General features: G+C 36.5%; 2 protein-coding genes across 2 annotated transcripts in view; one reads left to right on the top strand and one right to left on the bottom strand.

Moving 5' to 3' along the window:
• CMSS1 (cms1 ribosomal small subunit homolog) overlaps positions 1-12,752 on the top strand; it is a 372,199-nt gene that overhangs the window by 73,216 nt on the left and 286,231 nt on the right. The window lies entirely within an intron of this gene.
• Positions 9,341-12,752, bottom strand: part of LOC100585574 (filamin A-interacting protein 1-like) — a 225,191-nt gene continuing 221,779 nt past the window's right edge. Inside the window, exon 5 of the mRNA XM_030801924.1 lies at positions 9,341-9,984. Within this exon, the coding sequence (XP_030657784.1) occupies positions 9,822-9,984 (163 nt within the window). The 3' untranslated portion in view covers positions 9,341-9,821. The remainder of the gene's footprint in view (positions 9,985-12,752) is intronic.

Genomic DNA, 12,752 nt, shown 5'->3' with positions numbered 1-12,752 from the left:
TACATTATATTCAGAGAATTTGATTGATATGTTATCTATCCTTTGACATTAAGGTTTGTTTCTTGGCCCCACTGCATGGTTACTTTTTGTTCAGGTTCTCTATCTACTTGAAGAGAATTTATGTTTTGTGAAACTTAACAATTTTCTTTATATAAATAAAGCTTGTTAATTGTGTTGTTAAGATCTTTTGTAACCTTACTGATTTTTGTCTGCTTGGTTTATTAATAACTAACAAGGATGTGCTATACTCTCCCACTGTGATGATGGATTAGTTTGTCCTTGTGTTTCTGGCAATTCTTGCTTTACTTATTTTTAGATGCACACAAATTCAAACTGTTCCTAGGAAATGGAATCTCTTCATATTATATAATAACCCTTCATAGATGTTTTTAACTTTAAAGTTCATTTTGTTTGATATTAACATAGCTACATAATCTTTCTTTTAATTAGTAGTTACTAATGTCTTTTCTGACCTTTTACTTTCAGCTTTACCGTACCCTTATGTTCTGGTGAGTCTCATATAAATAACGTGTAGCTAGGAATTATAATTGTTAAAATTGCTTTAATCCAGTTTTACAATTTTTGTCTCTTAACAGGATCATTTTGTCTATGTTTATAGTAATTATTTGCCTTCTTATTTGATAATTCCATTTGTACCACCTTTTTGTTGCTTTTATCTCATTTGTTGGCTTCTTCTGAATTTTATTTTTATCCATTTCCTCTCTCGCTCTACCTTGTAATACATACTGTATTCCTATTCTGTTATAATAAATTCCTATTTATTATAACCTATAATAAATAGGTTCCATCCCTATAAATTCCATCTCGCAAGTTAAATTCTCAAAAGTCTAAAGCTACTCAGTATATTAATCCTCCTCCAAAAAAATCTAAGGACTTCAAAACACTTTTAATTCTGAGCATACCCTCCCAGTTTTTATATTATTGTTATTATATATTGTAGTTCTATCTTTAATTCCATAGGACATTATAATCTATTATTGTTCTATTAGTCAATTATTGGTTTAGATATACCAATATATTTAACACTTTCTTTGCCTCTATTTCTTCTTTTATTCCAGACTTCTCTCTGGGACCACTTTCCTTCAATCTAAATGCATCCTTTTGAAGTTCCTTTAGTGGAAGTCTGCTCTTTGCACACTCTATTTATTTGAATCTGTCTTTGTTTCACCATCGTTCTTGAGGATTTTTACTGGGTATAGAATGCTTGGTTGAGACTTGTTTTCTGTCAGTACATTGAAGACATTATTCCACCAACTTCTGGTTTCCCATTTTACTGTTGAAAAATCATCTAATTGTCATTCCTTTTTTCCCTGGCTGTTTTTATGATCTTCCCTTTGTCTTTGATATTATACTATTTCATTTGTATGTACTTAAGTGCAAATTTCTTTTATTTTGTCCTTACCAGGTTTCATTGAGCTTCCTGAGGTTGTAGATTAGTGTCTTTCTTCAGTTCTAGAAAATTCTTAGTTTATATTAACATTTCAAATATGGCTTCTGAACAGTTTTTTTCTCTCCTTAATCTCTTATAACCTAGATTAGACACATGTTAGACTTTCTTTATCTTCACATCCCTTAACTACTCTTCAGTTATTCCATCTATTTGGCTTTCCAGACTATACTCTGTATAATTTCTTTGAATTTTTCTTCCAGTTTACTAATTCTCATTCCTTGATCTGCAGTTGTTACCTATTTCATTTCCCAAAGTTTCTCTTTGTTTTCTAGTTTGACCATTTTCTATAGTCTTTTACTTTTTAAACTAGAAATATCAATCCCCTGGTATTTTTTCTAACATATTAAGTATGTCTTACATGCTGTCTGATTATTTAAATATCTGAGGTCTTTGCAGCTCTGATTCTGCCATTTTATGTCACTGGCTTTCAATAATTGTATACTATTTTCTGTATGCTTTCAGATTTTTTATATGAACTCACATATCTTAGAATTTTATATGTAGGAATTCCTTGAGCCCTGAGTTGAAGGTAGTTTCCTCTAGAGAGGATTTCCATTTGTGCCAAATGCCAAAGGGTATTTTCAGCCTAAAATCTTTTTAAACTGAATTTTTTGACCTAGGATCTTTGGGATTTTTTTCTTTTGTTTTGTTTTGTTTTTTTTTTTCAGACCACCCAGTTAGTATGAATCTGCAAATTCTCGTGTGGGCTAGCTTGTTAGTATACCTTCTCAGTGGAGTTTATTTTCCCTCTAACTCCCAATGCCATAGTTCATGGAAAGCAGTTTTCCTTGCAGTCCTTTAGAGGTTGATTTTGTTTCTAAATTACCCTTTCATCTAGGTAATGTGGGTACTTCCATCTGGGCATTCTGACAGTTTAGCTCTTTGAAATCTCAGCTTTATGTGGGGCTGGGAGGACCCTGGGCTTTGTACTCTGTGTACATGCCCTATGATGTCATGAAAACTAAAATTTAAGTTTATAGAGTTTAACAAAACATTCTCAAAGCAAAAACCAGTTTTGGTGCTTTGCTTTACCTTTCTAGGTTTTCACCTTTATTCAGTCTTAGGCCTTGAATATTCCTAATATTACTTGCCAACTTATGGATGTATTTTTAAAAATATTGTATATATTTTATTTTGCTTTTTAATATGTGTTGGGCTTTTTGTTTGTTTGTTTTGTTGGTGAGACAATAGGTTAGTTCACCATCAGCAATGGACATTAGAACAATAATAATCTCATACTGAAAATCAGCCTGAAAACTATGTCTAAAAGGAAATATTTCAAATTAAGAAATGGAGTTTTAGCTTAACCCAGGAAAGATTTACATCACAGCATTTCCATTCATTACTCAGCTTACTAATAAGCCACCAGTGATTTTTCAGTTGCCTAATTGTATAAACATTGTGTCCAAGATAAGGTCCAATTGTTAACAAAACTACGCTTTATTTTAAGTTCTAGTCTTTCTTAGGTCTGCATATTAATAGAAGAATCAGTCGGCTATCTAGAATAGCTATGATTCACTAACACTTATTAGTTAAATTTATATTACATATAATAATTTTTCTGATTTTTCACAGTTGTTACTTCTTAGTTCAGGCACACACGTTAGACAGAGCCTGATGTAAAGAGGGATGGTCTAAGAGCTTCTGCTATGCTTTTACTGAACCTCTGTGAGAAATAGAATATCACTGGAGTCTCATTCCAGGTGCTTCAAAGGGAAACTGTTCTCGTGTGAATGATGCTGCTTTGAGAACTGCATCTTGAATTAAGAAGTTTTTCATAGTGCACAAGGCAAGTCTCCAATTTTGTATGGAGAACCATGTAATGTGAGGGCTTCACATCTTTGAAGAATTCCCAGGATATGGCAACTTTAAACTATTGGCCTTCGCTGAGAACTGTCATGAAAATAGTGCCCTGACTTCTCCAAGTGGTCTAGAATGTGAGTAACCAAAAAATTATACTTTGGCTAGGAATTGTCCAGCTCTAATCATCCAAAAACCTGAACTCCCATTGGCTCAAACAATAGTGAAATATATCACCACACAACAAAAAATCCAGCCTTGCGGCAGGTTCTAGACATAGCATGTTGCCTCTGACTCTCTGGTTGTTGTGGCTTTGATCTCTTCCCTTTGATGGCTTCACTGTCACACTGGTAGCAAGACGACCTCAGTAGTTCCAGGCATCTCATCCAAACCTGCAACACCCAGAGGTGGAGAAGGTACCATCTCTTCTGGTGTCTCTTTAGGAGCCAGGAAGCCTTTCCCATAAGCTCTCCCCCAATTCCCTACTCCATCTCACCCACCCTCGAAGGCTTGCCCTTATGCCTTATTGTCTGGAACTGCCAAAGGGAAAGAAAATGATATAACTAGCTTATAAATCAATCAGATTTTATCCTTCATCTAAACATAGGTGAAGTTCATGTTGATCATGTGGGCTTAATGGATTATTCTAAGTTATCTTTTATATAAATTCTAAGCATACTATTGGCCTGTATTTTTCTTCACAAAGAAGATGAGGCTCCTGTTGGTGCTGATCCCCCAAAACAGAGCTGAATTAGAAGTGATCAGGACAGTGACTGGAGGAGGAGTGGCAATGCCTTGCTGAGATGAAAGTACGATGCTCTGTGTGTCTGTTCTCTCAAGTGTTACTGGGAAGAAATCTGGGGATTTTTAGAAGACACCTTTCTGCTTTCAGGAATCTCTATTTCCAGTAACAAAATTGGCATCTAGACTTTTTTTTTTTTTTTTTTTTTGAGATGGAGTCTCACTCTGTCGCCCAGGCTGGAGTGCAGTGGCGCAATCTCGGCTCACTGCAACCTCCGCCTCCCGGGTTCACGCCATTCTCCTGTCTCAGCCTCCTGAGTAGCTGGGACTACAGGCGCCTGCCACCACGCCCGGTTAATTTTTTGTATTTTTAGTGGAGACGGGGTTTCACCGTGTTAGCCAGAATGGTCTCGATCTCCTGACCTCGTGATCTGTCTCAGCCTCCCACAGTGCTGGGATTACAGGCGTGAGCCACCGCGCCCAGCTGGCATCTAGACATTTTTTAATAGGCATTTAGTAACAGTAAAAAATATTATCATTCATTTAATAGAATTTGAAGTCTTCTCAATCTAAGACTAGATTTTGGTTTTTTAAGGTATGAGGTTTTATGGATCTTTTTGCTGTCATGTAGATATCTAAGAATTATGTTATTTGTTTGACAAAAGCAGATAGCTAATTCCTTTAAAGTTAGCTATTTTAAAGTAATCTTCAATTGCTTTAATCTCCAATCATTTATACTCTACAGATAATTTATTTTTCTGTGATGAACAGAAATAGTTTCATGCTGAATGAGAATGATTTTTGTTTGCCAGCATCCCTTTATCAAATATATAGATACTTAAAAATATCTTTAGGTTTTACTTCCCTCCACCCCAACCCAAGACGTTTTGAAGGTAAAAAATCTGGCTCCCCCTTTGCCAAATCCACAAATATTTCTGTGAGTTGCTCTACAGTTTTCTTCTTTTTGAAGCTGGGTGTCAATATATTCAGTATTCATTTATTAAGGACCTGCTATGTTAAGTGAGATACATTTTGGAGGAGGAAAGCCAGTTAACATAGAACCAGCATATAATAGGCTTCAGTAAATTTTCTTTCCTCTCTGCTATGATACTCAAAGTTTTTTTGTGATATTGCAGAAAGTAAGACAAATCTTCTGCTTTAAGACAATTACAGCTAGGAGTTGGTTGGAGAGGTATTAATAGAAAAGGAGATAGGATGGTTAAAAACTAAGTAGATTACACAAGATACATAGATAAAGTACTCTTTCAGTGCTGAGGGAGAAGATCTGTATCTGAAAAGGTATAAGAGAAGGTGGCACTTAGGAGTTCAGGTGAAGATCTGCCCCATTTGTTCATCTGCTGTGGATACCTAACAGGAGCTAGTTTGGTGCCAGGTCTGGCCAGAGGTGGATTCACTGGCCCCATTAGTTTTGTGTGCTGGTTTGCTATTTTCTTGTTTCCACTTTTAGTTGTCACCTTTTTGTTTTGGGTTTGTTTTTTGATACTTTTAAAGTCTGTGTTGCTTATTATTTCTTTAGCTCATGGAAGAAATGTAGGATAATGCTGAATTTACTCTGAATTTAGATCTTAGGGCAATTTGCTTTCTTACAGCAAGGAGGAAAGTGAATACTTTAATTTTTTAAATGTAGGAAGTTTACTATCTTGCAGAAAGACTGTTTCAAAGGTTCATTTGAAGATATTTCCTCATAAAAACAATATTATTAATCAGGGAGTTGATTCCCAGACTAGCACAAGGAAGCTTACTCAACCCATAATAAAGCTGAAAACCTCCATTTAGGTAACTGTGATAGTATGGTGATTTTGTAGCACAATAATAGCATAATTCATAAGGTTTGTATGTACTCTTATTATTACAGTATGGAGTAGAGAACAATATTCTTGCAAACGTATAGAGTTCAAGCTATATTTTGGTCAGCTAGCTTTTTGTGGACTAGCTGGGACCCTATGTGTTACACGAAACATGATATTTAATTAACAAATGTGTTCCAGGTTCCCACTTCGGATTCCAGGTGAATACCTCCCTGTCACATCCATGGCAGCCTCAGGCCAACTAACCTGAAGAAAATTAAGTAGCTCTGGAAATACTCTTGCCCTCCAGGTGCCATCCTTCGACCAGGGTGTAGGCTGGCTTTTTATATAGAGAGAATGTTCACAAGTCAGGTTTTCACAACCCAGAGAATGCCTATATATATATATATATATATATATAGTGGCCAGGATGGTTAAGTTTAACTATATTTTATTCTTAGCTGTCTCAGGTTCAAGCATGATAGCATGTTCTTTTAGGCAACTTTCAGTCACCCATGTTCACTGCTGGAAAAGCTGAAAACATCCCTCTTTAAAGAATGAATCATAATCCAACTAGCTTTGCAGTTGGTCTCGTATATTTAGTAAGCTTTCAGTCAGCAGGACTGTTTTTTTTTTTTTAAACTATATATCCCATAACATATGAATGGTAATATTTGTGGCTTATTCAAGGTACTGTATTTCCTTCCGCTCATGGACAAGAGCTTATTTTTTGGCTGATCTCCTTTTGCAGTAGAGGACAAGTTCCTGGTGGTTTTTGCTGGGTATAGTTTAGGGAACTTAGTTCATAATAGCATAACTATGAACCCATGGTAATTTTTTTTAACCTATAGATTGGTTTTCGTATACCAAAAGGGGATAATCAGTGCAGATTGAAATAAACATTCATTTCTTATCACTGTACATGTAATACCACACTTCCACATGTTGTATAACTATGAACCCATGGTAATTTTTTTTAACCTATAGATTGGTTTTCGTATACCAAAAGGGCATAATCAGTGCAGATCGAAATAAACATTCATTGCTTATCACTGTACATGTAATACCACACTTCCACATGTTGTCTTCCTTAATCTCCTTCATCTTTGATGGAAAACCTCTTCCTTTTAACTACTCTCCATCAAGTTTTCTGTTGACTCAGGACAATACCCTAGCAGCCTGCACCCATAGAACAGGTGCCTCCTTAAAAGACTGGTTAAATGTTGGCTAAACTCTAGCAGTGATTGCTAGAAAATAAAACAATGTTGATGTTTGGTGAGGGCTGGACAAAGGAACCCATCATCTATGTTTGGTCAAGCTCTAAGCTGTAAAGACAGTCTTTTTTTAGAGGAGACGTGGCTCACTGGAGGAGGGAACCATTTGCTTCTGCAGGGAACTGCCACGGTTCCATATTATAAAGCATGAGTCATGGATGTCTTTGTGATTACACATCCTTCTTCACATATGTGGAATAAACTTTTAGAAAAAAAAAAGGAAGTTAAGGGAAAACAGAAGTGTGAATAACTGCTAATGGTGCTCTCACTGGCTCCATTCCGTCTGCTATTTCATGATACATAAAGGGAGTGGGTCAGAGATTCCTTTCCTGGCAAATAAGTGGCAACATATGTTTGAAACAGTGAATGGAAACTATAGGAGGAAAATGACAGGCATATGCAAAAGGAAGGCAAGGGAAAATTTGTTGCCCTAATGTTAGCCACATAATTGGTATGCTTTTCTAGAGAGAGGCTGTTTCATTTTAAACAGTCTGCATTCCCATTAGTACAGCATTTCTGTGTGCGAAGTGTATATATTTTCTAGGCTTTGGGGATTTTGGTTTTTTTCATGAATGGTAGTCACCTTAAGCTACTGAGGCTTCATACAGAGTCCTTTGAGAGAAAGGTTCCCCAAAGAGAACCTAGTCAGGAAATAGGACCCTTTATTAAAGTAGTAAGAACAAAAAGAAAGGAAGTAGTTAACAACAACTATTTTGATGGGCTAAGAACAAAGGAACAGGCACCAAATTACTATCTTCTGGGGTGCTCTTCATTTAAATTATGATTCTACAATGATAGTGTTGATTCATTCGTTGCCATAGCAACCAAACCTTTGTTCAGTAGAGTTTTGAGATTCTACAAGGTTCCAGAGGACTAGGGTTTAACAGTTTTTGTTCCACGATATATTCGTAAGCAATGTTGCCTACTAATAAATTGAAAGCACAGTGATTTTCTTTGAAAAAATAGTTTTCATAACAAATCAGTGTATACAATGGGTGCTGAAGTCCATTTCCACTTACCTGTCATACATGGCTAATAAATAGAAAATGTGTTTTCAGTCACAAAATTTAATTATGGCCAATTGGAGAAAAGTGCTAGAGAGAATGATTTGTTTCTCAGGACAAATTTTTTTTTCTTTCTTTGCATAGAAATGATTGTGATTAAGAATATTATCAACTTTTGGCCAAGCATGGTGGCTCACACCTGTAATCCGAGCATTTTGGGAGGCAGAGGCAGGCGGATCACTTGAGGCCAGAAGTTCGAGACCAGCCTGGCCAACATAGTGAAACCCAATCTCTGCTAAAAATACAAAAATTAACCAGGTGTTGTGGTGCACACCTGTAATCCCCGCTACTTGGGAGACTGGGGCAGGAGAATCGCTCGAACCCAGGAGGCCTCCACAGGAGGAGGTTGCAGGGAGCTGAGATCGCACCATCGCACTCCAGCCTGGGGGACAAGAGTGAGACTTTGTCTCAAAAAACAAAAAAAACAAAAAAAAAAAGTTGGCTTACTTGTTCTATACCTTTGACAGTAAATACAGCTCAAAACAAAGCTAAGAAAAACAACTGAAAGTTTGCCATTATATATCTCAACTAATTTGTGTTCATTTGCCTGACACCAAATTTTGAATTTTCTTTACTAGTTATTTTTTTAGATCTTGAGTAGTCTATATTCTCTAAAGCTTAATATTATTGCCAAGACAATGAGATGCCTTATGATGGAGTGCTGGGGTATTGTGCATTTGAGGAGAAATCCAGAATGCTGAAAGTAGAAAACCAAAATTGTGTTTTTGAGATTTGGGAAGCAATGAGGTTCTGAGCTGGTTAGTTTATTATATTTTTTGTCATACCACTATCTCATATTTTACCTTGACCAGATGGGGAAGTCCAGGATGGATGATGGTGAGCATAGAGGGATTCTGTAAGAGAACTCCACTGCAGAGAATCCCCTATAGTGTGTCAAAGCTTTCTGCTTAAATATATGTGGTAAAACAAATGACCATGAATATGTCCAGTGTTCGTGGTTAGATGAAGTTTTCCTTGTTTCTCATCACCATGAATAATTGAGAACCAACTCTATTAAGAAAAGATATCCTACCTCCAATTCTGATTTCTCATACTAATGTTACATTTAATTTTCTCACATTGGTTTTCTTTTTCTCCAGTTAGTCATCAGAATGTATTTATTTTTAAATAGGCTTATCTAAGTTATTAGACTCTCAAGGAAACTTTCAAAAGCAAGCAGGCTTGGTTTAAATGTAGCTTATTTGAGGGTTTAGATATGATACAATATTTTTGTTGCGTATTTTTACATTTTTTGAAGGTTATTTGGAAAAAAAGTGTATCTTTATATTGTAGGTAGCATTATTTTTAGAGCTGTATTGTAGGTGTATGGAATGAAAGATCGCAAACAAATTATACTATATGGAATTACACAATGACCAGGGCCTGTGTTTGTCTTGATTCATTATGCCCAACTTCATCCTTTCCAATCTCTTCCATTATAAATAGAAACCTGGAAAGATCAGCTAAATAAAAATTATATTTTGTGGTGACAAATTTCCATCTGGAATTATGACATGCACCCACTCACACATTAAAAATATGTGTGCAAGTCAAGCGCGTTGGCTCACTCCTGTTATCCCAGCACTTTGGGAGGCTGAGGCAGGTGGATCACCTGAGGTCAGGAGTTCAAGACTAGCCTGGCCAACATGGTAAAACTCTGTCTCTACAAAAATACAAAAATTAGCTGGGCACAATGGCGGATGCCTGTAATCCCAGCTACTTGGGATGCTGAGGCAGGAGAATCACTTGAACCCAGGAGGCAGAGGTTGCAGTGAGCCAAGATCATGCCATTGCACTCCAGCCTCGGCAACAGAGCTAGACTCCATCTAAAAAATAAAAAAAAAAAATGTGCATTTTTCACATCATCCTAGCAGTTTTGTTTTTGCTTTGTTTTAATAAGGCTTGAACTATTACCTATGAATACCAGAAGAAGGTACAATTGAATGAGGTATATTGCATGAACACTGACTCTGAAGCTCTAATCAAAGTTTAGTTTTATTTCAAGCTACTCTCTTGTTAGATACTTATTAATACCAATCAAATTTCCGTTGCTAGTTTCATCACCTGAGAAGGCTGGAACACACATACTGAAAAAAAATTGTGGCTATTCCTTCTTATTAGGACCTGAAAGACAGCTACAGTGAATGTGCTTTGATTATATTAAATGGAGATTTTATGTGTGCATTTATTTAGAGACTTAAACTGGGAACTCGTTTCTTTTTATCTAAAAATATCTTTTAAAAGAATGTAGTTTCTGATGTTTGTTGATCTTTATTTTGCATCATATAGTCTGCTCAGTTTTATGTTGAACAGGACATTTGGTTATAATTTTCAAAAGCAGATTTTTGGTTTCCAATACCAAGTTATTACACTTTATGGGTGTTTTGGTCATTTCTTATTATGATGCATTCCTTTAGCCTTAATGAGCATTACTAATGCACTAGAGTTAAAAATGGAAATCTCATATTTCAAGATCATATTGGAAATTATTCTACCTAAATCTTTTTACAAAATTTTCCATGAATTATATTAATGACAAAACTAAACAAGTTATTGTATATAAAGGATTTAGGCTGGGTGCGGTGACTCACGCCTGTAATCCTAGCACTTTGGGAGGCCGAGGCGGGCGGATCACGAGGTCAGGAGATCGAGACCATCCTGGCTAACACGGTGAAACCCCATCTCTACTAAAAATACAAAATATTAGCTGGGCGCAGTGGCGGGCGCCTGTAGTCCCAGCTACTCGGGAGGCTGAGGCAGGAGAATGGCGTGAACCTGGGAGGTGGAGCTTGCAGTGAGCCGAGATTGCGCCACTGCACTCCAGCCTGGGCGAGAGAGCAAGACTCCGCCTCAAAAAAATAAAAATAAAATAAAAAAATAAAGGATTTAGTTTTTTTGTGAGATCTAAATGGTAGCTGTTGTGATTGCTGTTGTTGCTTTTTTCTAGCAGTTTCCTAACCCCTGTTGCATTCTTCAGCAAACTATTTCTAGGACAAAGCACTAGGAATCTCACATAAAGTACACTGTTCCTGAAATTGTTATGATAGATGCTTTGGACTCCCACCTCCTTGATTGTGATTCCATATGGTCCACCTTCAGGGAATCTTTTCTTAATGCACATTAACTCTCAGGGTGATGAACCAGACTCCCTGAGTTTGCATGTTGAATTGCATAACTTCTCCGTGCCACCGTTTTCTCATCTGTAAATTGGGAATGGTGAGAGTACCTTCCTCATAGGGTTGTTATATTTAAATGAGTTACAACGTTTAAGTGCTTAGAGTAGGGCTTACACATAGTAAGTATTCAACTAGTTAGCTGTTATTAGTACATTCCTAAGGTACTAAATACAGTGTTCTGGTTGTACTGGATCTTTGAAACCGTATAATTCTGAGGTCAGAGCCAACTTGTCAGGATTTTAGGATGAAATATATATAAATGTATGTGAAAGCTTTTTGAAAAGTTAGTATGTAACACATATCTAGAACAGTGTTTCACACATAGTAGGTATTCAGTAAATATGTATTGGATGAATTAATTTAAAAATTAAAAATGTTATGTATAATGGTGATATCATTAGTAAAATTTATGACTACAGGATGGAAGTCAAAACCACTCAACCTCGAGTTTGAGGCAGAATATTCAACTCATCTACATTGATGAGGTGCAAAAAACAAAAATGGTGATGATGAGGATATTAATAACAACTAACACATACCTGGTGCTTCCTGTATGTTAAACACCATTTTTAACCCTTTATATTGATATAAATTAATGCATTTAATCTTTACAGCAGCCCTATAAGGGTTATCCCCATTGAATAGATGAAGAAACTGAGTCTCTAAGAGGTCATAAATAACCAGATTTCAGATGAGACAGAGCGCGTTCAGGGTGGTGTGGCCATAGACAAGATTTCAAACCAAGGAAGTTTGGCCCCAGATGCCATACCTTTAGCCCTATGTTATAACTAAGGTGAAATTTCATAAAAGTTATTTGTTCCAACCATTTCTTCACACACGTAATATTCATTAGAACTTCCATAAAGTACCAAATGGGCTGATCATTGTGTAATCTTCCTCTTTCTTCTTTTCCACGCAAGTCTTAAGTGCTGATACTCAAACTGAGCTGCACATTGGAACTACCTGGTGTGAGCTTTCAGCACAGTTGCTGCTTCAGCCTCAGAGATTCTGACCTAATTGATGTGCCCCGGGTATCAGGTTTTTTAAAAGCTTCTCTGGTGATTCTTTTTTTTTTTTTTTTTTTTATTATTATTATACTTTAGGTTTTAGGGTATATGTGCACAATGTGCAGGTTTGTTACATATGTATCCGTGTGCCATGTTGTTTTGCTGCACCCATTAACTCGTCATTTAGCATTAGGTATATCTCCTAATGCTGTCCCTCCCCCCTCCCCCCACCCCACAACAGTCCTCGGAGTGTGATGTTCCCCTTCCTGTGACCATGAGTTCTCATTGTTCAATTCCCACCTATGAGTGAGAACATGCGGTGTTTGGTTTTTTGTCCTTGTGATAGTTTACTGAGAATGATGTTTTCCAGTTTCATCCATGTCCCTACAAAGGACATGAACTCATCATTTT

Source organism: Nomascus leucogenys, chromosome 21 (genome assembly GCF_006542625.1).
Source record: "Nomascus leucogenys isolate Asia chromosome 21, Asia_NLE_v1, whole genome shotgun sequence".
Lineage (NCBI taxonomy): Eukaryota > Metazoa > Chordata > Mammalia > Primates > Hylobatidae > Nomascus > Nomascus leucogenys.
This window is presented reverse-complemented; position numbering and strand designations above follow the sequence as displayed.